Source organism: Notolabrus celidotus, chromosome 5 (assembly GCF_009762535.1).
Source record: "Notolabrus celidotus isolate fNotCel1 chromosome 5, fNotCel1.pri, whole genome shotgun sequence".
Classification (NCBI taxonomy): domain Eukaryota; kingdom Metazoa; phylum Chordata; class Actinopteri; order Labriformes; family Labridae; genus Notolabrus; species Notolabrus celidotus.
Genome location: NC_048276.1, coordinates 7944121 through 7966804, shown reverse-complemented (window position 1 = coordinate 7966804; position 22684 = coordinate 7944121). Strand labels below are relative to the sequence as shown.

The following is a 22684-nucleotide window of genomic DNA, read 5'->3' as shown; positions in this document are numbered from 1 at the left end:
CTGAGCTTTGCCTAAAGTCTCCTCTTCCTCCGGCTGCAGCTGCTGCTGAGCTGCTCCAGTGGAGCACCAGAGGATTAAAGATTCCAATTTGCAACCTTTTGGTCACGAGGCTGCTTCCTCTTCATCCGCCAGCCAACCAACACTCCCATCACTCCTTTACTGGGTTCACTTTTAATACTTTTTGTCTTTTATTAATCAAGTCAGTTGTTTTCACATCTGATCAGACATAAACCTTTCCCTCTGATTTTCTTTTGTTCAAGTTGGTTGGATGGTCAAAGCTGCTTTTCTTAGGAAAACCAATTAACTCTAAAACAAAGGATCAAAATTACAGAGCAGTCTCCAACCATACGAGGCATGATTCTTCTGAAAGGGTATATTTAACAAGTGCTAATGCAGGTTAAGCCATGTGGAGTGTTGGCTGACTGAAAAAAACTGAACTATTGGATCTTTGTTATCATGTTTGATTTATCAAGGAGAAAAAAATCAACCACACGTTGTGTTAATTAAACCCTTGAATGAAATCAAATTGAGTAGAAGTTGTAAAAGTAATGTTAATCCAACCAAAGTTTAAAAACAGATTTTTTTAAGAGTATGATTCTATAATAAAGTAAAACCTTAAAGTTAATTAAAGCATATGAAAGTACAAAGACTAAAAACCATAACCTGCTGGTTAAAGGTGCATTGTGTAGAAGTTAGCAGCATTTAGCAGAACAGATTAGGTGGAAATGGGAAGTGATATTTATAATATGCTACAATTTGTGTATAATCACCTATATAAAATTCCCTTTTTATAAATGTAGAATAAGTATGTCGATTTCCTATCATTTATTTCTGAAGCCGTTTGGACTGAGGCGGCTTCATCTTAAGTCTGACACATGATGGAGGTTTTCCAGAGACATGATGCTTTAACATCTGAGGTTTGATACCTCCTTTTGAGACCTGAGGATGTCCTAACAGTCTTTTGTCTGGCAGTAAGACAATGTCAGATAACTAAGTGCCATTTTTGGGAATGCTTCTGGTCCTCTGCGACCACCGTCGCTTAGGTGACGCGAAGAGGGATTAATTCTGGAGTCAGACCACTAGATGTCGCTAATATTCCTATTTCTACACACTGCGCCTTTAAGTCAAATATCTTAATTTCTTAACAAATTAACTTTGAAAGCTAAGACAATCATATCTCTTATGCTGAAGCCAGAAACATTCTTGACATTTTTGAAAGCACTACACTACCAGTGAAAAGTTTTAGAACACCCCAATTCTTCCACTTTTTTATTGAAATCAAAGCAGTTCACGTCCATCAAATAGCTTCAAATGGCACAAAAGGTAAGTGGTGAACTGCCAGAGGTAAAAAATAAAATACAAATAAAAAGGGGTAAGATTACCCAAAACTGAAAAAAGAATGTACATTTCAGAATTAGACGAAAAGACCTTTTTCAGGGAACAAGAAATGGGTTGCTGTTCTGCAGAAATTGAGGTTAGTCAAGCTTTGAAAGTTGGTGCTACCAATTCTTACAGGTGTCCCAAACTTGATTACTTCCAACTCCCTCTGTCTGCATAAAAGTAGTGTTGGAACACACTGTGGTACCACACCCTCGAGAGTAATATTTGAACAGACTTGTACTCCAGAAAGTTAAGTGTTGCTTAACAAATGGCAAGAAAAGGTGCCAAAGGTGGCTACTTCGATGATTCAAAAGTTTAGACTACATTTTGGTTTATGAATTGATTCCATGATTTATTTTTGAAATTGTTTACTTGTTCGATGTTTATATTTCAGAGCACAATAAGACATTGAACTGCATAATTTTCAATAAAAACTTGAAAAATTGGGGTGTTCTAAAACTTTTGATCGGTAGTGTATATCATGTAAAGGATTAATTAATAACATGACACAGGATGACTTAACAGCATACTTTGATTCCTCCAGGTTTACTCTTACCATTAAATAGACAGGAGTTCTTAAAGTCAAGGATCTTTAGGTTGTTTACACAGCAGCTCATCTTGTCAGGAGTTGAGAGTTGTTGTTTTTGTATCGTACTCACTTTCATTGCTTGAGTAAAGCATCAGTGTTTGGATCTGAAATACATAAAATCACAAGTTAAATAAATAATGATGAAAGAGACCAGGCACAGTAATAGTCTCACTGACAGATATGAAGCAGTTTAACTTCTCAGAACCACACACAGCTCCTCTGATATTTGATCCAGTAGAAACTGGAGAGAAGGTGTCCTGCTGTGACTGTCCTCTTAAAAAAGAAAATCCATATTTGTGCACAACAGCTGAGCAAACACACACAAATACATACTTACACACAGAAGCTCAGGGGACACTGCGTCTCTTTGTCTTCCTCAGTGTTTCGTTATCCCTCTTCCTCAGTTTCCGTTCATTCTGTAAGCAGATGCAGATTGCTTGTGACAGACAGCACTGGGCTGTTGCCATTTCATTAGCGTGATGAATTGCTGGTGACCAGCCGGGGCCAGATGGGCTTGTGGTTTAAGCATCACCTCCAAAACACTGGGCCGTTCGGGAGAGTCTTCCCAGCTGAGGATGGACATGACATATCTCACACTGAGACGGCACCGAGCTCATCCAGTAATGTTACCCTGCAGGAAGAGGGCACAGCTGAGATTAGCACTCTCACCTGAGCACTGAAATGCAATTCAAAGAAGCAGATAAGGTGAACCAGGCTACTTACCAGGAGGATGGGTATCCTGAACAGGCTCTCTCTCTCAGCTTTTGTGGGATTGAAGCTGATTTAAACCAAATCTGGATTTAAAATCAGTCTTTTTTTCCCAGAGTTGCTTTGTGTTTCCTGTTCTTTAATGACACATTTTAGATGTCAAGAGACAAACTGCAAAGTCCTAAGATACATCACTCTGTTCTCATGTATCTTATGTTTTCCTTTCCATTTTTCTCTGTCTAAATGACATGACTCGGGGAGACCAGGGTTGGGTGTCACACTGGAAATCACAGCAATCTAGAGGGTGGTGCTTCATAAAATTGACTTCCAATTTTTTGCATGACACCTCTGGACATATTTGGCAATCTTTAAGATTAAGACAAATAACTCAAGTTGGTGCTGTTTGAAGGTTAAAGGTTTGCAATTACATAATTTCATATTCAAGCCCTTTAAAAATGAGGAGGGGTATATCTTTGGTTTAAAGCTCCTCCTCTGAGGTTTTAGTAGGGATTGAAATAAACTGAAATTAAAACTTAAGCCTCCATATGACACACAAAAGCAAAAGAAGCCATCCGTTTGAAGCCTGATGATTTCTATAGGGTTATTACTAATGCCTTATAGAAAACTGCCATGGGGTAGAGTTAGATGAGGCTACTTTATATGACCACAAGGGGGCACCAAAATCAACACAGAAAACAGTTCCACACATGAGCTGTATGTTTGTTCTTTAGTTAACAGCTAAAGCCACACAGTTACAAGAATGAAAACTTTTCAGGTAAGGTGGACTTTGTTTTATAAGCTTTTTATTCAGTCTTGTTAAAGAAAACAATCTAAAAAATTAACTCATGCAAATGTGTATAATCCACACAAAATCCATAAATACAAATCTGAGGCACAATTTAAAAACAAGGACAACAATAACATGCTTATTATTAATTATGGTCCACAACAAAAAGAAAAACACAACACAACTCTCTACTCCCAACACTGCCTTTCTACAGCTGTGCTATTTAATGAAGGTAAAAATACCCTGAATCTAACTTTAAAATGGGGGTGCTGGTTTGGTCAAGTGGTAAAGTCATGCGCCCCATGTAAAGATGGTTTAGTCCTCAAGCGGACAGCCCAGGTTTGATTACAACCCGCAGCCTTTTTCCCAGTTTTCTGCTCTATCAACTGTTCTATCCTATCCTCCCCAAATAAAAGGTAGAAAAGAAGCCCCGCCCCCTAAAAAAGGAAAAATCAAAAGCTGTTTCATTTTAAAACAGGAACCCTTTTAGAAGCTTAAAGGTAACCACCAACCCAGTGATGAGGTATAGTATCACATCCTGTCAAGTTGAACTTGATGGTTGACATGGCGTTCAGTCTACACGTGATGAGCATGATTACAGCCCCATCCAGTAGACGTTGGGTCCAAAAATCAACATTATTACCCCGTGTAGTCAGTCATAGCACACAACAATCAGGGCCACATCTGGAACGCCCCTTACAATCTCTCAACAGAAAGTCAAGCATGTTTGACTTTGCTGTCTGCCGCCTCTGATTTGTTCCATCGACCAATGAGAGCACAGGACACCCTGCACACGCAAAAATCAAGAGCGTAAACAAACGAAACAAGGAAGTTAAAGAAGAATAAAGTTGGTGCCCTGAGATGGAACAATAAGACGGAAGAAAAGTTAGTCGAGCTTTGTCAACAACATCCCTTCCTTTAAGATGCGTCACCGAGGGAATATCACGACAGACTGAAAAAAGAGAAATGTTGGTGAGAAGTAACAACACAGTGAGTAACTGCTGTCGTCTAGCTAAGCTCCTCTTCCTTCCAACATCACCACGTCGGTCATGATTGGTTCATTGCAGTCTGTTAGTCTAGTCACGGCTCAAATGTATGGCTGTGTGATCTCCATATATGACACAGTGACCATCATAAAAGACGACGGTGATGATGATGGTGACTATTTCAAGTAAGCGGAGTGACGACCAGTCAGATTGAGAAACAGATTTCTCTTGGCAGCTGAGGCTGATTAAACTTTCATCTGTTCCCATGAGGAGAGTATTGTACATGTACATGGCTGCTCTCCATCCATCTGTTATTCTGTACATGTGTGTAGGCGAGACAACACAAGCAGCATTTATTGGCTGTGAGGGAAGGTTGGCAATCAGTACATAGAGACCCGGATTTTCAGAGAATGAAGAGACAAGAAAAGTCTAAAGAGGCCGGATCATCTCTGCCAAACATGGGGACTGAGAAAGTTTCCAAACCCTACCAACCCAGCACCAAGAAACTATCAATTAATCAATCAATCAATCAATCAGACTTTACTTATAAAGCGCTTTTCATACAATGACACTGTAACAAAAAGTGCTGATCATAAAAACAACTTAAAATAGAATACAATAAAAAAAAAAGATATATATATATATATATTAACCCACCCCATAATCCTAAATTTAAGAACACAATATATGCAACAATAATAATAATATCAACAAAAATAAAATAAATGAATAAATGAAAAATAAATAAGAAGTTGCTGAACGAACGGAGGAAACGCTCTCATAATATCTTGATGAGGAAACACTGGAGGAAATATAAGATGTTAACTCAACACAGAAAATGAAACTCCCAAAAATAAAATAAATTTCTAAGATAATAAAACACTAAAATATTAAACCATTAAAAGAAAATAAGATGCTATACTTAAAATGAGAAAATACATAAATAAAATACAAAGTGACTAAAATGTGGACAAGATAATAAATAAATAAATTTAAAAAAAATTTAAAAAAAATAAAATAAAATAAAATAAAAATAAATTAATAAAATAAAGTGACTAAAATGTAAACAAGATAATAAATTAATTAATAAAGAAAGAAAGAAATAAAATAAAAATAAATTAATAAAATAAAAATAAAAAAATAAAAAAATAAATAAGCTGAAATAAAACCGTTTTAAGAATAAATCTCAGTTAAAAGCGAGACTGAAAAGGTAGGTCTTGAGTGTTTTTTATAATATTTAGGCTCTGTGCAGCCCTCAAATCTTCAACTACATCACTTACCAGATATTCCTCACTGTCTGCTGTCTGAAGGTCAAACTGTTCTCACAGTCTGAGCACCATGATAATGCTTTATTTAACAATCCTCACGAGAAGCGGCGGACCTTTTGTTGAAGAATAAGAAGGGTTCATTTGATAGTAATCTCTGCTAAAAGGCCGATCACTGTAATGAGCCGCGGGCATGAAAAGAAAATGAGCTGTGAGAGACAAGGGGACTGTTATGTCAAGACGAAGACAGACAATCTATTTTCTGTGTCTTATGTTGGAATAATTCCACCGCTGCTTTAACCAGGATACCACCACACACACACACACACACACACATATACAAACACACACACACACAGACTCAAATAGCTTAACCAGTCTTCAGCTAGGGGTAAAACACTTCAGAGAATATCCCAGGAAGTGGCAAAGACCAAAATGATGCAACAAGGCTTTGATGAAAGATTAATTCTGTTGCTTTTTGAGCTCTGCTGCTGCATTTTTTCTATTCATTAGCAGTTAAATGAATCACAGGGGAAGGTGTTTAAAGAGAGATGGGTTGAAAGTATTAACAGACACACTGAGAAAGACAAATTGTCTCGGGAGTCGTGCTTTTGTTCTTCCATCCTATGCATGATATACAGCCAACTTATACCCCCCAAACACCTCCCTGCCTCTGCATGCCTCAGCCATGCTACAGTATGTATGAATTATGAATGTCTAAAGTAGAGGGGGTTTTCTAATGCAATTTAGGACCCCCAAATCTTTTGGTATACTAAATTATTCATATATTCAAATGAATCTGACTTTGAGGACAAATTTTCCTTTCTTCTCCTCTTTCATGAATTTAGAGTGCACCCTTCAGAGGCATGGGGTATAAAATTGCCAAGACTATTAGTGGCTAAGGTTTTATTTGAAAGGGGATTTCAAAAGGTTTCAGTCCACTTCTGGGCGTCTTGGTTTTTTAGACTTTGATTCTTGTACACAGGTGTTTCTTGTCCTCTCATGGAGGATGTTTTTGACACTGCGCCAGTATCGTCTTTCCATCTGTCTCATTGTTATTCTGGACATGTGCACGCCTGTCAGGCTGCTGTCCTGAGCGTGTGTGTGTGTGTGTGTGTGTCACTGCTGTGCCTCTGTATGTTTCCTCTGCTCCCTGCCCTCAGATCTGTGTGGCTCGTTTTGATTGGCATGACAGTGCCATGAGACGAAAAGCTGGGCTTCGGTCGGCGCATATTTATCGGCTCATGTGTGATCTTGGAAGTCTTTGAAAAGCAAAACGAACACAAAATCTCTGAGACATGGATAAAATATGTTTTATTTTAATGTTTTGAACAAAAACAGGGAGGCAATTCTTCCTCCAGAGATAATGAGAATATAAAACAGCACCCTTTGTAGTCTCTCTCTGAGTGAGGAGTTCTACAAATTGGTTTAAATTACCAGACTGATGTAAAACATATCTAGTACTGCATCAGAATACTTCAAAACAAACATTTGAATGTTACACTTCCACACCATCCGGTTTGTTATCTCAAAGTTTTCCTAGCGAGTTTGGCAGAATGAGTCTGTCAAATCCCCAAACACACACAAAGCCTACACTCAGTTGCACCCCCCCTCACTCTTGCTTGTCTCCCCCTTCATTAATATGCAGTACACAGACACTGCTGTCCTCACAAGGGCAGCAAGCATGGCATGTAGTCAGAAACAGACTGGGATATCAGGGAATGACATGGAATTGGCGACCACGCCTTCCGGGATTAGTGACAAAAGCACGCCGAGGCCAGAGCTCTTATCTCTTTCCTTCAGTCCTCTGTCACACACACACACATAAACACACACACAGGGAACAACAAAAAAGACAAGAATTCTGGAGTTTGGACAGAGACAAGCACATTTACTTAAAAATGTATAAACTACTCTGCCAAGCGTATTCCCTCTTCACAGAAATAAGGAATCGTGTGAGTGTGTCAATTCCCTGTCAGGGTTTTAGAAGCAGTCTTGTGGAGTGTGATCAGCAGAGTGGAGTAATTGAATGATGCGTAAGGCTCTCTGTCCTTGTCCTTGATTTCAACACGGTCAAATCCTGTGAATCTGCTGAGGGCATCTCATTAAAAGCATTCAGTAAAATGTCCTTCCTCTGAGGGATGCAGATTAAGAAAATATTCACATATTTACTCAGCAGAGGAATCCCAGACCTCTTCTTATGGCTGTCAAAAATATGTATGAAGTGCACATCAATACCCGGCACGTGATGTTTGTCAGAGCTGGATTTGGATGTGAAATAAAGTCACTGACTCTCATCAGCACCCTCTCTGCTCTCCGCCGCTGCTGCTGTCCCCCCCTGGTGTGGATGTCAGCGGGCAGATGGCGACAGGCAGACGCATCTGTGGAGGAGGAGGAGGTGCCTTTCCCCCTTCACAGAGTAGGGACAGGTGTCATCTGCCACACAATTTACATCTTCATGAATACAATTATGGTGCTAACAAGCTGAAATGTGAGATCCAGGGTCAGACCAACAATTATCTTAGATGAGTTCCAAAGTTTTGCCAAAGTGAACGCTGTCATTTCCAATCCCTTTCCATAAAAAGGAGCATCTTCCCAAGGGTTGATCTTATTACTAAAACATATACCGTTTATAAACTTGGACTAATGTCAAACAAATATGACGAAAAAAGTAATGAAAGCAGTGTTTCTTACAGCAAAGGATGGCTTCATTTATATTCAACAATAAATGCCAGAAACATTAGCTTACAGTCAGTCATTATCCCCAGAGGATGAACTTAACATCCTTGGTGATCATCTAATCTTCCTCAGGTGCCACCACCTGGTTGGTCTGATATAAAGATCTAGGGATGGGGGCTTTGAAGTGACCAACTTCCTGGTTGTTTAAACAGTCCTATTTGCAGGTTTCAGTCCACATGAATCTAATGGTTATGCATAAACAGCAACCTTGGATCTTAAAATATGAAACCCATGCTAAAAACTGCAGTTCATCGAGCGTCCACTACACACCAGAAACCATATACACACCCATTCAAAAAAAGGCAATCTTTACAGCAAGCCCCCAATTTTACCAAACCTAACCAGACCTACAGAAGCCAGGGCCTGTGCGCCGTTAGCCTAGCGGTCTAAGCAAGCTTCCCATATACAGAGGTCGAAGTGGTCGCAGGTTCGACTCCTGGCCTCTATCATTTGCTGCATGTCATCCCCCACTCTCTACTCCCCACATTTCCTATCCCTCTCAAACTTTCCTATCAAATAAAGGAAAATGCCCAAAAACATAAATTAAAAAAGAGAAAAGAAGAAGTCAGGGTCCAAGTCTGGCCTCCCCAGTCAAAAAAGCATGGATCCACCACTGGTGGAACATTACAGCAGTACAGCAGTATTGTATTTACTGTCCCGGCTATTGGCAGGTGGCTGCGCGACAGCTTAGATACAACATACAACCAGCATTTCAGGTCTACAATAACAAAAATATTAATGATTAGTTTGACAGACTAGAGAGGGATATGATTTTTAATTGTTCAGTAAACTAAACGCCCACATCCCTATAAAAACCTTTCACAATTATGGGTTTGCCATAAAAGTGACAGACTTAACTTTAAAGATCTAAAATATTCTTCTTGCACACTCTGATCAACCACCAAGACAAGTCGATAAGGACAGTGGCTGAGGAGTGATCAACCCATTGGAAAAATATGGTCACTTCTGGCCCCAAAAAAACAAGATGGCAGCAGCAACAATGCTGTACATGAGGTTTCAAAGCAATAGACTGAACCAAGGAATCATTGAGAATCATCTCTGGTTTGTGGGTTCATATATTTCAGGTTTTATAGCACTGGTTTGGCTCAACAGTTAAATTGTGTGCCATATACAGAAGCTAAAGTCCTTGAGGTGGACGGCAGTTATTCAATTCTGACTGTTGGCCCTTTACCACATTTCACTCCCCTCTCTATCTGGCCTGGTCTCCTTCTCTATCCACTGTCCTGTCTCTTTATAAAGGTGTAAAATCAGGTTTTGATTCCCCAGTAAAAGAACAAAGTCAGTGTGGAAAGCATTACTTGTTATGAAGTTTAAATCCTTGTCAGTGATGTAGCTTTATTTTACACAACAGAAATGCTAAGCTGTAACATAGAGCTGAGATCAGAGAAAGTGAGGGAGGTGAAAACACAAGCGTCAAGACGACGACAGGAAAGCTCCACTGAGAAATTTAGAGGTGCTAAAGTCTGTTTCTTTTCTTCTCAGCTGCTCTTTCTCGTCCTCCTGCTAGTTTGGGGTCTGTCTTCATAAAGACAGTCACTTATTGCTCACCACTGGATACTGTCTGCTGACGCACGCTGCTGAGAGCAGAGGACGGGGGCCACACAAACACTGGAGAGAGGAGAACGAAAACAGAGTGTTGATGGTGTACACAGCTCCTGGGAGGGCGAGGATTTAATGAAAAATATTGATTAATGGTCAATCATAAAATCGTTTATCTAACTTCATGTGTATTGATCGAGGCGCTTGTCTGCTCATGGTAACTTAAGTATCGAACAACCTGTAACTGTGAAGAATATTTGCTCTATGATAATGAGGAGGATAGATTTATCTGTCGACTAATGGGGTTGTTACTGAGAGGTGATGAGCAGCAGAGAGAAAAAAGAGGGAGGGCAGAGACTGAGGGAGTCACAACAAAGAGGAGGGAGGGATTAGAGTAAGCATTACTCCCTCTTTTCTTTCCTTTTCATCACTCTTTGAGGAGAAGAAAAAACGTCAGTATCTTCCCTGAGTCAAACCCTCAGATCTTGTGTGTTTGCCTTTTGAATGTGAGCTCATTCTGAGGGTTCATGTCCTAGAGTGTCTACTCAAGCTGTAGTGCCTGCATATGTGTGTGTGTGCGTGTGTGTGTGTGTGTCACTGAACGACAGAGGGAGAGGAAGAGAGAGAGAGGGGGAGTGAGTGAGCAGACGATCTCAGGGGCAACAGATCCGGTTTGCTCGGCTGAAAGACGGAGCACAACGGGAGGGATTTCTGCACGATGTGAGGGCACACGAGGAGCTGCCTCACACAGAATAAAAGGTCTGTAACTCTTCTTTTTACCTCACTTTTTGTCTGTTTTATAAGAAACATTTCTATATAGGTTTTTTTTAAAGATAGACAGAACAGGGACAGCGTAAGTGTGAAATGCAAAGAGCCATTACTCGCCTCAAATTTCAGTTCCAAACAACTTCATTCTGATTTTAAGAATTTAAAGTAAGATGGAAAAAGAGAAGTAGAATAAGATAATTGGATAATGAAGGATCTTAGAGGATATGAAAAAGGTGGAGGGGAAGAATGCATGTATTGGTTTCACTCACCAACTTGAGAAAAAAAAAAAAAGCGGGCTTCTTCAGTGGCAGTTGAGAAAAAGAGGGAAGGAACGGTTGGGTGATGAGTGAAGCGATTGTTCTGCCAGATGGAGGGAGGACGAAGGAGGACTTAATAGTGTGTTTTCAATAAGAGGGTGAAAGAGCAGGGTGTCTGTTTTTTCACTGTTCATTATATCGTAAACATGAGCTGCACAAAGACAAAAAAATGCAGGCTATTTCACTCAGAGGAACGCTCAGGAGCAATAGAAGGTATAAAAACACTTAAACACTCAGGCATCAAAGCAGAAGAGCTCATTATCTGTTTTTACCAAACAGTACTTCCAATTCTTCCTGTTCACTATGATCACTATTTCTCAGGTTTTAACTCATGTTACCTTCGTGCCGCTTGTACTTTCCTCTTTCAAACACCACTGACTTTTGAAATCCTCACTTTCATCACCTGGATATCAGACAGAATCAGAGAGCAGCAGAGCAGCAGAGCAGCGAGCGATCGACCGACCCCTGCTGTCCCTTGGAGTGCACTCAGGTGCACTGTGACATTTTGTCATTCAAATGAAACGGCCATGAATAAAAACATAAGCTGATTGTTTCAAGAATCATTCAGATTCCACCTCCTTTGCTTAATTTGGAGTTTTGCATGTCATTTCTTGGCATTGTAATTGTTCCATGGTCTCCTAGGGGACGCAGATTTAGAGCAAAAACTGAATCAAACTAAAAGAGGATTGTGAATTCTGCGAGAGAAGTGTCTGAAAAGTTCCGGCGCATTTTCAAACACCACTTTCTTCTCAGTTTCATCATCCCTGCGTATCTCTGACCTCTGGGTTATCTGTGGTATTTGGGGCTGCAGAGCCGATTTAGAATTCATGCGGTTGAGCCTCAGGTCTTGTTTTTTTCAGCAGATCCGGCACAGAACATGAGATATTTAACATGTTTGAAATTCGGATTGCTTTCACCTCCTGGCAGTCTGGTGTTTGCGCTGAAACTGTTAAGTGTGTGCCCGTGGAAGCGCACAAAGAATGTGTGAAAATCCTTTTAACATATCACGTATGCGCATGCATGTTAAATAAATCCCTGGTGTTACTGCTGCTGCTGGCTCTGATTGTCTTTGTGCAGGCATTTAGACTGAATACAGTATGAGAAAGTGCACTCTCACACACACACACACACACACACACACACACACACACACACACACACACACGCATGCAAACGTAAAACAATATGGCCCAAATGCCATGACATTTTGCCACGCATGGATCTCGTCCATTATTCATGAAGTGAAGAGCTAATACTAGAACTGAGCAAACGACAGAGTCTCTGAGAAGTTAAGGTTTTTGCACATATTTGCATTTGCTGCATGCATGGACTGTTAAAACTCCGGCTATTTCCTGTGACTGAGAGAGATTCAGACTCCAAGGCTGTGTGTGTTTGGCCCTGAATAGATGAGGTGCTGTGAATAAAGACGAGCCGTATGCAACATTCATTCTTTTAAGACATGAAAAACAAAAAGAAACACCAGGGTTATTCTTCACAATAAACAGATACATGCACGTATAGAGTAATTTTGTAAATCATCCAGATTTAACAGCTTCAGTAACCAACCTTCTCACATTTTAAAAGCATAAAGCTGCAAATGCCAGAGAGGCAAATTTAATCAGTCAAATCAAACACGACAGCCAGGGTTGAAATCCACTATCCGTGTACTCACACACTGCAAAACAAATATCTATCAGGCAACAAGCTGCAGAAATACACTGAGAACAAACACAGCACAGGATATTTATATGTAAAGAATGCTTTTAATTAGATGAAGAAGAGACGAGGGTGAGAAACAGATTGAGAAAGTAGAGCAGAGGAAGCTTCACGGCACAAAGTCTCAGGAGGAGCTCGGCTGATCGTGCTCCAGCAGCAGAGGGCCAGATTGTTTGAGGAGTGATTTGTGCGGCTCAGGAAGACATCTGATCAGAACAAAGAGAGGAGCTTTGGGGGTCAAGGCGCAATGTCAGCAAAAACAGCATGATGGTTGGGAAAAACATGCTCGAGTCAAGATCGGACAAAGAGAGGTGAAGCAAGGGGAGAGAGAGAGAGGGACTAAAGCGATGGAACTCGTGATGGGGAATCAGCTCAAGGTTTGGAGAGAGAGCTGTAGTGATAGCCTAGGGGAGACAGCATTTATTAAAAGCTCTTGACACAGCCAAGAGGGCGAAGCTGACACTGAAGAAGCTGGATCATAACTGGCAGCAAGGAGAGGGAGCACTTCTACGAGAAGCAATTGATGAGCTCCAGGCTGACAGACTCAGGAGGAAACAGGAGAATACGGAGGCTGAGAGGCACAACAGTCTTGAAATGCTTGAACTTCACATGGCCCTGCGTGTCTGAGAGAGAGAACGACACTTCTTCTGCGTTAGGCTGTTAAAGAAGGGTTGAAATTTAAGACAGCGTAATGCAAGTTTGAGAGCTCCTGGATTAGATAGTGGCTGGTCCTGAGGTCTAGACCGTACTCCATGTTCTATTATTAACAAAGACCCAACATCAAGACTGGATAGGATCCAGTCCCATCTTACAGACAGGACTCTGTCTGATTTCATCTTAATCCACCATGAGCAGAGCTCTTTGCAGCATTTAGCAAGTTACAGTGGCAAGGACAAACTTCCTTCCCCAAACAGGCAGAAACCTCCAACAGGACCAGACTCATGTTAGACACACATCTGCTGAGACTGAGTTGGAGTTGGGGTTGGAGAGAGGGATAGAGGGAGATGAAGCAGCAGTTTACAGCAGCGACTCAGAGGAACCTACAGGACAAGGGAGCTCAGGGACTCCAGAAAGGTCTATGGTTAGTAACTCTAATGGAACAGGAACAGTTTAAGTAATTGATAGGGGGGCAAGGGGTGAGATAGGATCCCAGTGTGTCAGTCCCCCTGGCAGTCTAAGCCTATAGCTGCATAACTAAGACCTGGTCCAAACCTGAGCCAGCCCTAACTATAAGCTTTATCAAAAACAAAAGTTTTAAGCCTGGTTTCATTAAGCATATGATGTCATGCAAATATTTTTGGCCTTTTTTTCTCTGCATTTCAAAGGTTTTTGACCTAAGAGTTGGGGTTGGAAAGAGGGATAGAGGAGATGAAGAGAGAGAGAGAGAGAGAGAGAGAGAGAGAGAGAGAGAGAGAGAGAGAGAGAGAGAGAGAGAGAGAGAGAGAGAGGAGAGAGAGAGAGAGAGAGAGAGATGATAGTAGTTTCAAGAAGAACAGTCAGGCTCTTAGCTCCTTACATCTCAAGAGAAGCTACCACCAGCTTCAATGATTCTTGACCAGCAGTCCAACAGTGGGACCGTTTATAAAAGGTCTTCTCTTCAAAGGATGAAGTGTAAGCGCAAGACTTATTTATCATTTAAAAGCAACAATCACAGCAAGAAGAGTAAGTCTTCACAGTTTCAGCTGAGGCCGAGAGGAGCGACTTTTGGACAGCTTTTGAGACAATACAGGACGTCCACGGCTAGATTGGCTAAATCTGTCCTTTACTACAGTCAGGCATCAGGCTCACACTGTTAGTACACTTAAGATATATCTTACATAAACACCTCCTCATTATTGTGTAAAAAAAAACCAACCTATCCATTGGGTGATGACCTCACTGGTAGAGTTAAATAGGCCAGAAAGTACAAAAAACACATTTTACAGAACACCGTTTCCATTACAGGAAGCTTTACAGTGCAGGCCAATGAGCCCAACAACACAAACAAGATTTTGACACATTAGTTGCCATATTGGAAATGCTAAATCCAACTAACTGCAGACTTCTCAAGAAACCAATGAAGAGGTAGAGTTGAGGCTATTGCCTTGCTGCCTGGCAAACAGTTACAACCCAACCACCTGTTGATCAAATCAACCATGCCCCTAATTATACACAACTCTTTGCCTTATTATAATCAAATCAAATCAAGTCTTTACCCCATACAGTTGTCACAACCACATACATGAGATACAGATGAATAATGCTTTTGTGCCACGCTGTAAACAAATTCAACTCTACTGTAATAATGAGCACTAATAGGGTTTCCTGGGTTTTTGCAGCCGACTTCAAGTGGACACTGGAGGAACTACAGTCTTTTGCACCTCTGCAATGGCTTCATTTGTCAGCACCAGAGGTTGCAGCTTGGATAAAGCTCAAGATAGGTTAAAAAAGAGAGCGAGTGCACAAGTTATCTTTGCTGCACTTATGACCCTCCTCAATTTCTTGTATGCATACCCATATGTGGCTATTGAAGCTGATTCTGATTGGGTTAAAGGTGCAGCAAAGATAAAACCGGCTTTAGATTCTCAACAAGGGAGGGCAGTGCAGCATGGTGTTTGCTGGTGTCAAACAGATCACAGTATAAGATGACAGCAAAGGAGAGAGAGTGAGAGTGTGAATGTGGAAGGAAAGGCAGGAAGCACAAACTTTGATCCAGATTACCTTTAATAATGTCACGAGCCAAGGTATACTCAACGTTGATGTAATTTTCCTCCATTAAGATGTATCATTTTCTCAATTAGCCCCTTGGTGTTCTCTGCATTATGCCTGCAGCTACCACAAAGGAAAATTAGTATTGGTATTTATTGTGTGTGTGGGAGGGTGTGTGTGTGTGCGTGTGTCTGACCTCTTCAGCCTCAGTGGGACTGCGTGGCCTGCCCTCTTAAAGTAGATTAGCTTGAAAAAGAACTGAACGTACCTTGTTGCCTGGATACAAAAAGCATCATTAAGCCCAATTATCAGCCACTTCGCTCACAATGAGCAAGCTTCATCACAGATTTGAAAACAACGTATCATTAACAATAGCAACCTATAAAGAGCAGGAGAGAGTGGGAGGGAATGACAGGAGAGGAGCAGAAGGTAGGATGAAGAAAAGGTGGCGGAGAAGAGGAAACACGAGCCAAAGGGAAGCAGAGTAAGCCAGAAGGCGAGGGGTTCAGTGTCAAACACGAGTATATTTATGATGACTGACATTTTCAGCAGAAGGTGAAAGACTCAGGTGGAATTTGGAGTTATGCAAATATAGGTAGATTTGGTTTTTCATCATTCATTTGGTTTATAGACATAAATATGGAAGCCCTAACCGGACATGATTAAATACATTTGATTCTCAGTTTTCTCAAGATAACAAGAAGGCTACATTTTGTCATTATCTTGAGAAAATCTTAGTTTTCACAAGATCTAGACATTTTTTTCTTGGGATAATGGGATCATTTATCTCGTTTTATCCAGAGCTCGTGTTTTCTCAGTTTTCTCGAGATCTCGTCTTATTTTTCTCATTATCTCGAGAAAAAAGAGAAAATAAAATGTATTTAATCATGTCTTTTTACGGCTTCTGTACATAAGGTCAAGAAAGACATATATAATTTTTAAAAATAATAAATTAGAGTTTTGATCAGGGGAGTAAGGAGGCCCTAAAAGTCATGATAAAATAGATTTTATTTTCTCAGTTTTCTCATGTTAATGTTGTTGTTATCTCAAGATCTCAACTCTTTTTTTCTCATGACAATGGGATCATTTATCTTGTTTTATCCAGTGAACAAAGCTTGTTTTTTGTGTTTTTGTTCTCCATTTTTTTTCTCAGTTTTCTCAAGATCTCAACTTATTTTTCTAGTTATCTCAAGAAATCAAAGCTTGTTATCTTAAGATAACAAAAACAATTAGTTGAAATCTTGAAAAAACAATTAAAATAAACTTGTTATCACAACAAAAGAGAGAAAATTAAATGTATTTATTCATGTCCTTTTCAGGCTTCCGTACAATACAGCCAAGAAAGTCACATATATTTAAAAATTAAAGAATGAGAGGTTTAACCAGGAGTACAGAAGCCCTAAAAGGACAGGAGTGTTAATTTTGTTGTTATCCCAAGAAGACAAAGCTTGTTATCTCGAGATCTCGACTTATATTTCCTGTGATAATGGAATCATTTATCTCCTTTTATCCAGAGAACGAAGCTTGTTTTTACTGTTTTTGATCTTCAACCTCTAAGAGAAATGTCTCATAACACTGTTTGTATTCTTTACTGAATGATATAATTAAAGATACTGATAACAGGACTTTCCTATTACCTGAAGTTACTTGGTTACCATCTGTAGAAATGGCTCCTTTTATGTTAACTATGGAAGCCCTAAAAAGGACATGATTAAATACATTTAATTTTCTCTGTTTTCTCATTCTCTCATCTTATTTTTCTCGTTATCTTGATAAAACAAAGCTTGCTTTCTTGAAATAATGAGAAAAATAAGTTGAGACCATGAGAAAACAAGTAAAATTAACTTGTTATCTCGAGAAAACAGAGAAAATAAAATGTATTTAATCATGTCCTTTTAGGGCTTCTGTACATAAAGCAAAGAAAGTCACATAATTAAATTTTTTTAATGAATTAGAGTTTTGATCAGGAGAGGACGGAAGCGCTAAAAGGACATGAATAAATACATTTGATCTCCTCAGTTTTCTCAAGATAACAAGTTAATTTTCTAGTTATCTCAACTTATTTTTCTTGTGATAATTGGATCATTTATCCAGTTTTTTCCAGAGAACGAAGCTCGTTATTAGTTTTTTTGATCTTTATGTTATTTCTCAGTTTTCTCTTCTTATTTTTCTAGTTATCTTGAGAAAACTAAGCTTATTATCTTGAGATAATGAGAAAAATAAGTTAAGATCTTGAGAAAACAAGTGAAATTGACTTGTTATCTCAAGAAAACTGAGAAAATGAAATTTATTCAATCATGTCCTTTTAGGGCTTCCGTAGTCGAGAACAGCAAGAGATAAAAAACAACTTTAAAAAGAGAACAGGGGCCGTGCTCGCACAGTGAATATCAATACTCCAGCTATGAAAAGTTGCAGTAGAGAAAGAGACAATAAAGTCAACAGACACAGCAAGACACTTTTTCATTGAGCCAGGGAGACCACTGGGAGTGTTTGATAAAGAAAACAGAGTTGGGGGCAAGAGAGCATGCAGTCATAAAGAGAGAGAGCAGTCCAACTCATCCCTCCTTCATTATGCTGTGTATCTCCCTGAAGGTACAGTGGGCTGTAAATTAAAGGGAGCAGACAAATGGAGAGAAGGGGGAGCGAATAAAAGCGGATGAATAAGTGGAAAAGAAAAGAATTTGAGCCCAGAGAGGTTTGCTTGAACTTCAAATGTGCCAAGAGTCAATAGTGGATCAAGGAAAGTTTTGTGCCAACGCTGACATTTATAGCTTAAGGGATCAGAATGAAGCATTGGGCCCAAACTAGTGCCACACATTTAATCATAGCAGTGCCCTGTGTAAAACATCATTCTGACAATAGCAACGTTTTCATATTTGCTACTGGTGTTGACTCAATTTGCAGCAGCTCTGTAATCCCTCTTGACCATGCAGAGGGCTGTGACTGCAACAGTAGTCAACAATAACACACCAGGGTCAGAAATCTGCACTAGGATTCCAGAAGCATACCAGATCTACCATTACACTTCTTTTTTTTGCAATGCAGTCAAAACCATGTATTCTCTACAGTTCTTATTGTATCTGTCTAATATGTGTAACTCCATCATTAACACTGTATGTGATGAAGAACACCTGGGGAAGGTAGACTCATTAGCAACACTAACTGCACCTGCAATGTTGCTCAATCCAACAGGTTGTTAATATACAGAATACTCTTCACATGTCAGGGGAAACCACTCACATCTTCACATGTAGAACATGCCCAGAGGGCTGTAGCTCCAACAAACGACGCTAAAAGTCAACACCTGCACTCACCTGCGACTTGAAGACTTCCAGCGCATACACGGAGCCCATCCTTGTTTTTTAAGTGAAATCCTCAGTTTTAATTCCACCGAAAACCCAGCAACATCTCCGTCCAGAAAGCTGTTTTTATCTCAGTAACACCACTATTACTATCAAAGTGATCTTACCTGAGGAATCAGATACTTATGGTAATATCCACCGTGCACTGTGCGTGCGATAACCTGCCGTGATTGACTGTGAGCTGCTGACCTCTGAACTCTCTCTGCTCAATTTATTTCTTATAAAACCTTGAAAGTAATTCTCCCTCTTTACATAGAGGCATACGGAAGAGGATTAGGGCCACTGGAAAAAAAAATTTAAGGTGCAAATATTTTTTGTCATTCTGAGATTAAAGACCTTAATCTCAGAATAACAAAATATGTTGCACCTTAAACTGTTTTGTTTTACATTTTCATACAAAAACTTAAAAGTAATTCTCCTTCTTTACAAAGAGGCCTACAGAAGAGGATCAGGGTCATTGGGAAAATATGTAAGGTGCAATATTTTTTATTTTCTGATTTTAATCTCAGAATTAAAAATATATTTGCGCCTTAAAGTCAGAATTCAGAAATTAAAGTCACAATTCTCACTTTTTTCTTAGAATTCTGAGGGTTTTTTTTCTGACATTCAGAGAAAAAGGTTACAGTTCTGACTTTCTTCTCAGAATTCTGACTTTAAACCGTAAAATTTAAGGTGCAATATATATTTTTATTTTTATTAAATCAGAATCCTGAGGTTAAAAAGTAAAACGTTAATCCTAAAACTTTAAGGTGCACTATAAATATATTTAAATCAGAATTCTGAGATTAAAAATGTCAGAATTCTGACTTCTTAAATCTCAGAATTCTGACCTTAATCTCAGAATAAAAAAATGTATATTGCACCTTACATTTTTGGGATTAAGTCATAATTCAGAAATTAAAGTCAGAATTCACACTTTTTTTCTAAGAGTTCTGAGATTGTATTCTGACTTTCAGGGAGAAAAAGTCAGAATTCTGACTCTAATCTCAAAAATGTAATGTGCAGTATTTTTTTAATTTTCTTTTTAAAATCAGAATTCTGAGATTAAAAAAGTATGACTTTAATCCAAAGTTTATATATATATATATATATATATATATATATATATATATATATATATATATATATACATGTTTAAATCTGAATTCTAAGATTAAAAGAGTCAGAATTCTAACTTTTTTAGACTCAGAATTCTGACCTTAATCTCAGAATTAAAAAAAAACATTTGCACTTTTATTCCCCCAGTGTCCCTAATCCTTTTCTGTAGGAGCCACACTTGTATGATGAGTAGTTTCCATTCTCTGGGCTATAATGACACAAGTATGTGAATGTATAAGCATGAAGAGGAGAGGGAATGAGGAGAGAGCTGGTGATGAGTGGAATGAGCATACATCCACTATGATGAAGCCTGTGTGCTGACCTCTTGCGCTCATTCTGATTATGTTGTATTTTACCTCACTTTGAAGTCTTCACTGTCATAGATCAAGTCAAGACACAAGAGAGACCTAACCTAAATACTTAACACCCCAATGCTTCCTTCTCTGTCTCTGATCATTTCCACATCACATCTAAAGTCTCAGCTAGTTTTGTTCCACTCTGTAATTTGCGGTGGAACATTATTAGCTGTTATAATAAGCAGTGGAGGAGGGTTAGCTCTCAGCTGTCTTTGTGAAAGCTGATTATGAGGAGGTTAATTTCATCAGATAAGGATGCCTTCATTTATGAGCTTACACAGCTGAGGGCACCGAGGCTGAAAGGCATTCGCTGAGACAAGCACTCCCCCTGCTGTTGATCCTTGTTACAATCTAGTCCTTCAATCTGCAGGCTGCCTGACTCAAAGCAAGTGATTGACTCATAATAAAACACTAAACAGTCTTAATGATCAATCTGATGATCATGTGACCTGCACAGACCTGTATCAGGAAGAGTCTGGGATTATTTATGTGCCAGAAAACCAGAGATTAAAACATTAAATTCTCACTCTTTATTTCATATACATTTTTTTTACACTTTCTGAATCATTTAATGAAAACATTTTTTATTTAGGACAAAGTTAAACAAAGTTTATTTAGGAATTGTAACAGTAATAATTCACAGTGATGACATGTACTGTGAACAGAACAGAAATCCCCCACCACTCCCACCCAAGGTAACTTCTTCTGTTAATATTATTTCATATTCTAAATCAGAGCAACTTTAATGACTGAATTTCCCCCTGGGATAAATAAATAATTTCTGATTTAGAGGGAATACAACTTCACATCAAAAAATTAAAATAGAATAAAAATAAATAAATAGATGAATAAAACATAGTAATAAGAATAAATAAAATAAATGTATTCAATAAAAATGAATACATAAAATAAATAAAGTAAAATAAAATGTAATGGGTTAAAACAGTACACTTTTATCTAGGTTAGTTTTTGATATATATTTCATAATTCACAATAAATACAAGATATTTGCTTGTTTTCAGTATCCCAAGTTTCAAGTCTTTTACTAATTTTCTTGTTTCCTGAACTCTTGAAATCAATTGTTGTAGGAAAGTTTTATTTCTTACATTTATTTTGATATTAATGTCAGAATACAGAGTCACCTTGGGCCTTCATTGTCAATACAAGCTGAGTACAATAAAGTCAGCTTGGTTTCCACAATTTTATTATGACCCCACCTTGAGGAGAAATTGACAATATTTGCATTTTCTTGACTATAAGTCTGCTTTGCATCAGGTTCTCTTGTGTGGGTCATGAAATGCTCTGAAGTAAATCGTTGGCCCTGAATCAGAGCTGTAAAAGGCCCCTCTGTTTCCTCTTAATCTCATGTGGGTGTCAGCAAACATCTGCTGCTCTGAAGTGTCCCAAAGAGAGAGGCTAAACTCCTGACAGCACTTACGGACAGAACAGAATTTATCCTTCAGGTTGTTTAATAACATACTGTATGTGTTGGAGTCTTTCTCTTGTTTCACATCAAATCTCTCATTTTCTGTTTTTCTCTCATGCACATCTCTGTGAACGTAAGCCAGGATGTCAGGGATGGACGTCCCGCTGGTGGACCATAATGAGACTGGAATCCCTCCACTGGACAACGGCAGCTTTCTCCGTTTCTCCCCGACTTCTTCTTCCCCATCTGCAGCTGCCTCATCACCGGGACGTCAGGGCAACGTGTACGTTTACGTGTGGCTCTTCCTCGGCCTGCTGGTTTTCCTGCTGACGCTGCTCATCATCTCCCTCCACAGGCTGAAGAACATCATCTCTTCCTCCTCCTCGGTGCCTGACTGCAGCAGCGAGGGAGGGAGCTCCTTTACAAACATGGAGATCTGCAGCATCTCATCTCAGAGGTCAACGATCTCCTCACTGTCCACCTGAGTGAAATGGAAGGGAGCATGAACAGACACACAGACATGTGTTTGTACAGGTGCATTATGTATGCATGCGTGCAAACGACAGGCAGGCATGTCCAGAACTTGGACAGCATGACTTTACCCTTCTTGCATGCATATTATAACCCAGATGGTGCCTCTGCAAAGACACATGGGGAACATACTGTAGCACACAATGTGACGGACATGCCTTAAAGGATAAAGTGACTGAACTGAAGTTATATTTGAAGATCTGAGACAGACACAACAAAAACTGTTTCCTCCTGCAGGAAAATTCAAATGATGAACTATTCTCTCTCTTTTTGTAAGATTAATTTCATGTACTATACTTTACATATTTACTGTAGAACAAATAAAGTGATGCTTTGTACAGCATGTCTAATAATGTCTGTAGGCTACACTATATAAACAGTATTACAAGGATAATAAAGAACACAACT

The 22684-nt window shown here is 39.2% G+C and overlaps 2 protein-coding genes across 7 annotated transcripts in view; one reads left to right on the top strand and one right to left on the bottom strand.

Moving 5' to 3' along the window:
- The window catches only part of ccna1 (cyclin A1), a 26659-nt gene extending 7624 nt beyond the window's left edge, over positions 1 to 19035 (bottom strand). Inside the window, exon 1 of one of the 3 annotated variants that reach the window (XM_034684465.1) lies at positions 18973 to 19035. Coding sequence is in view for 2 of the 3 variants with exons in the window: in XM_034684466.1 (XP_034540357.1) it covers positions 18818 to 18856 (39 nt within the window). In the remaining variant the exon portion in view is untranslated. Of the gene's footprint in view, positions 1 to 18817; positions 18918 to 18972 lie in introns of those variants that run through there. The other 2 variants (XM_034684466.1, XM_034684463.1) reach the window with 2 other exon arrangements.
- On the top strand, positions 10474 to 22684 carry LOC117813315 (serine-rich and transmembrane domain-containing protein 1). 4 transcript variants are annotated; one of them, XM_034684470.1, is made up of 2 exons: positions 10474 to 10773; positions 21888 to 22684. In XM_034684470.1, exon 2 carries the CDS (start codon positions 21889 to 21891, stop codon positions 22228 to 22230), a length of 342 nt encoding a protein of 113 aa, XP_034540361.1. In that variant the 5' UTR covers positions 10474 to 10773; position 21888; the 3' UTR covers positions 22231 to 22684. The 4 variants fall into 4 exon arrangements, with proteins under 4 accessions (XP_034540361.1, XP_034540359.1, XP_034540358.1 ...); XM_034684468.1 differs by having other exon boundaries at positions 21884 to 22684; XM_034684467.1 differs by lacking the exon at positions 10474 to 10773 and adding an exon at positions 18592 to 18643.

What these genes read in the sequence shown, in the direction of transcription:
- LOC117813315 (XM_034684467.1), top strand. Translation starts at nt 18,624, where the DNA reads ATGAAGAACACCTGGGGAAG. An exon ending in ATGAAGAACACCTGGGGAAG is followed by an intron (nt 18,644 to 21,887) that starts GTAGACTCATTA and finishes AACGTAAGCCAG; the next exon opens with GATGTCAGGGATGGACGTCC.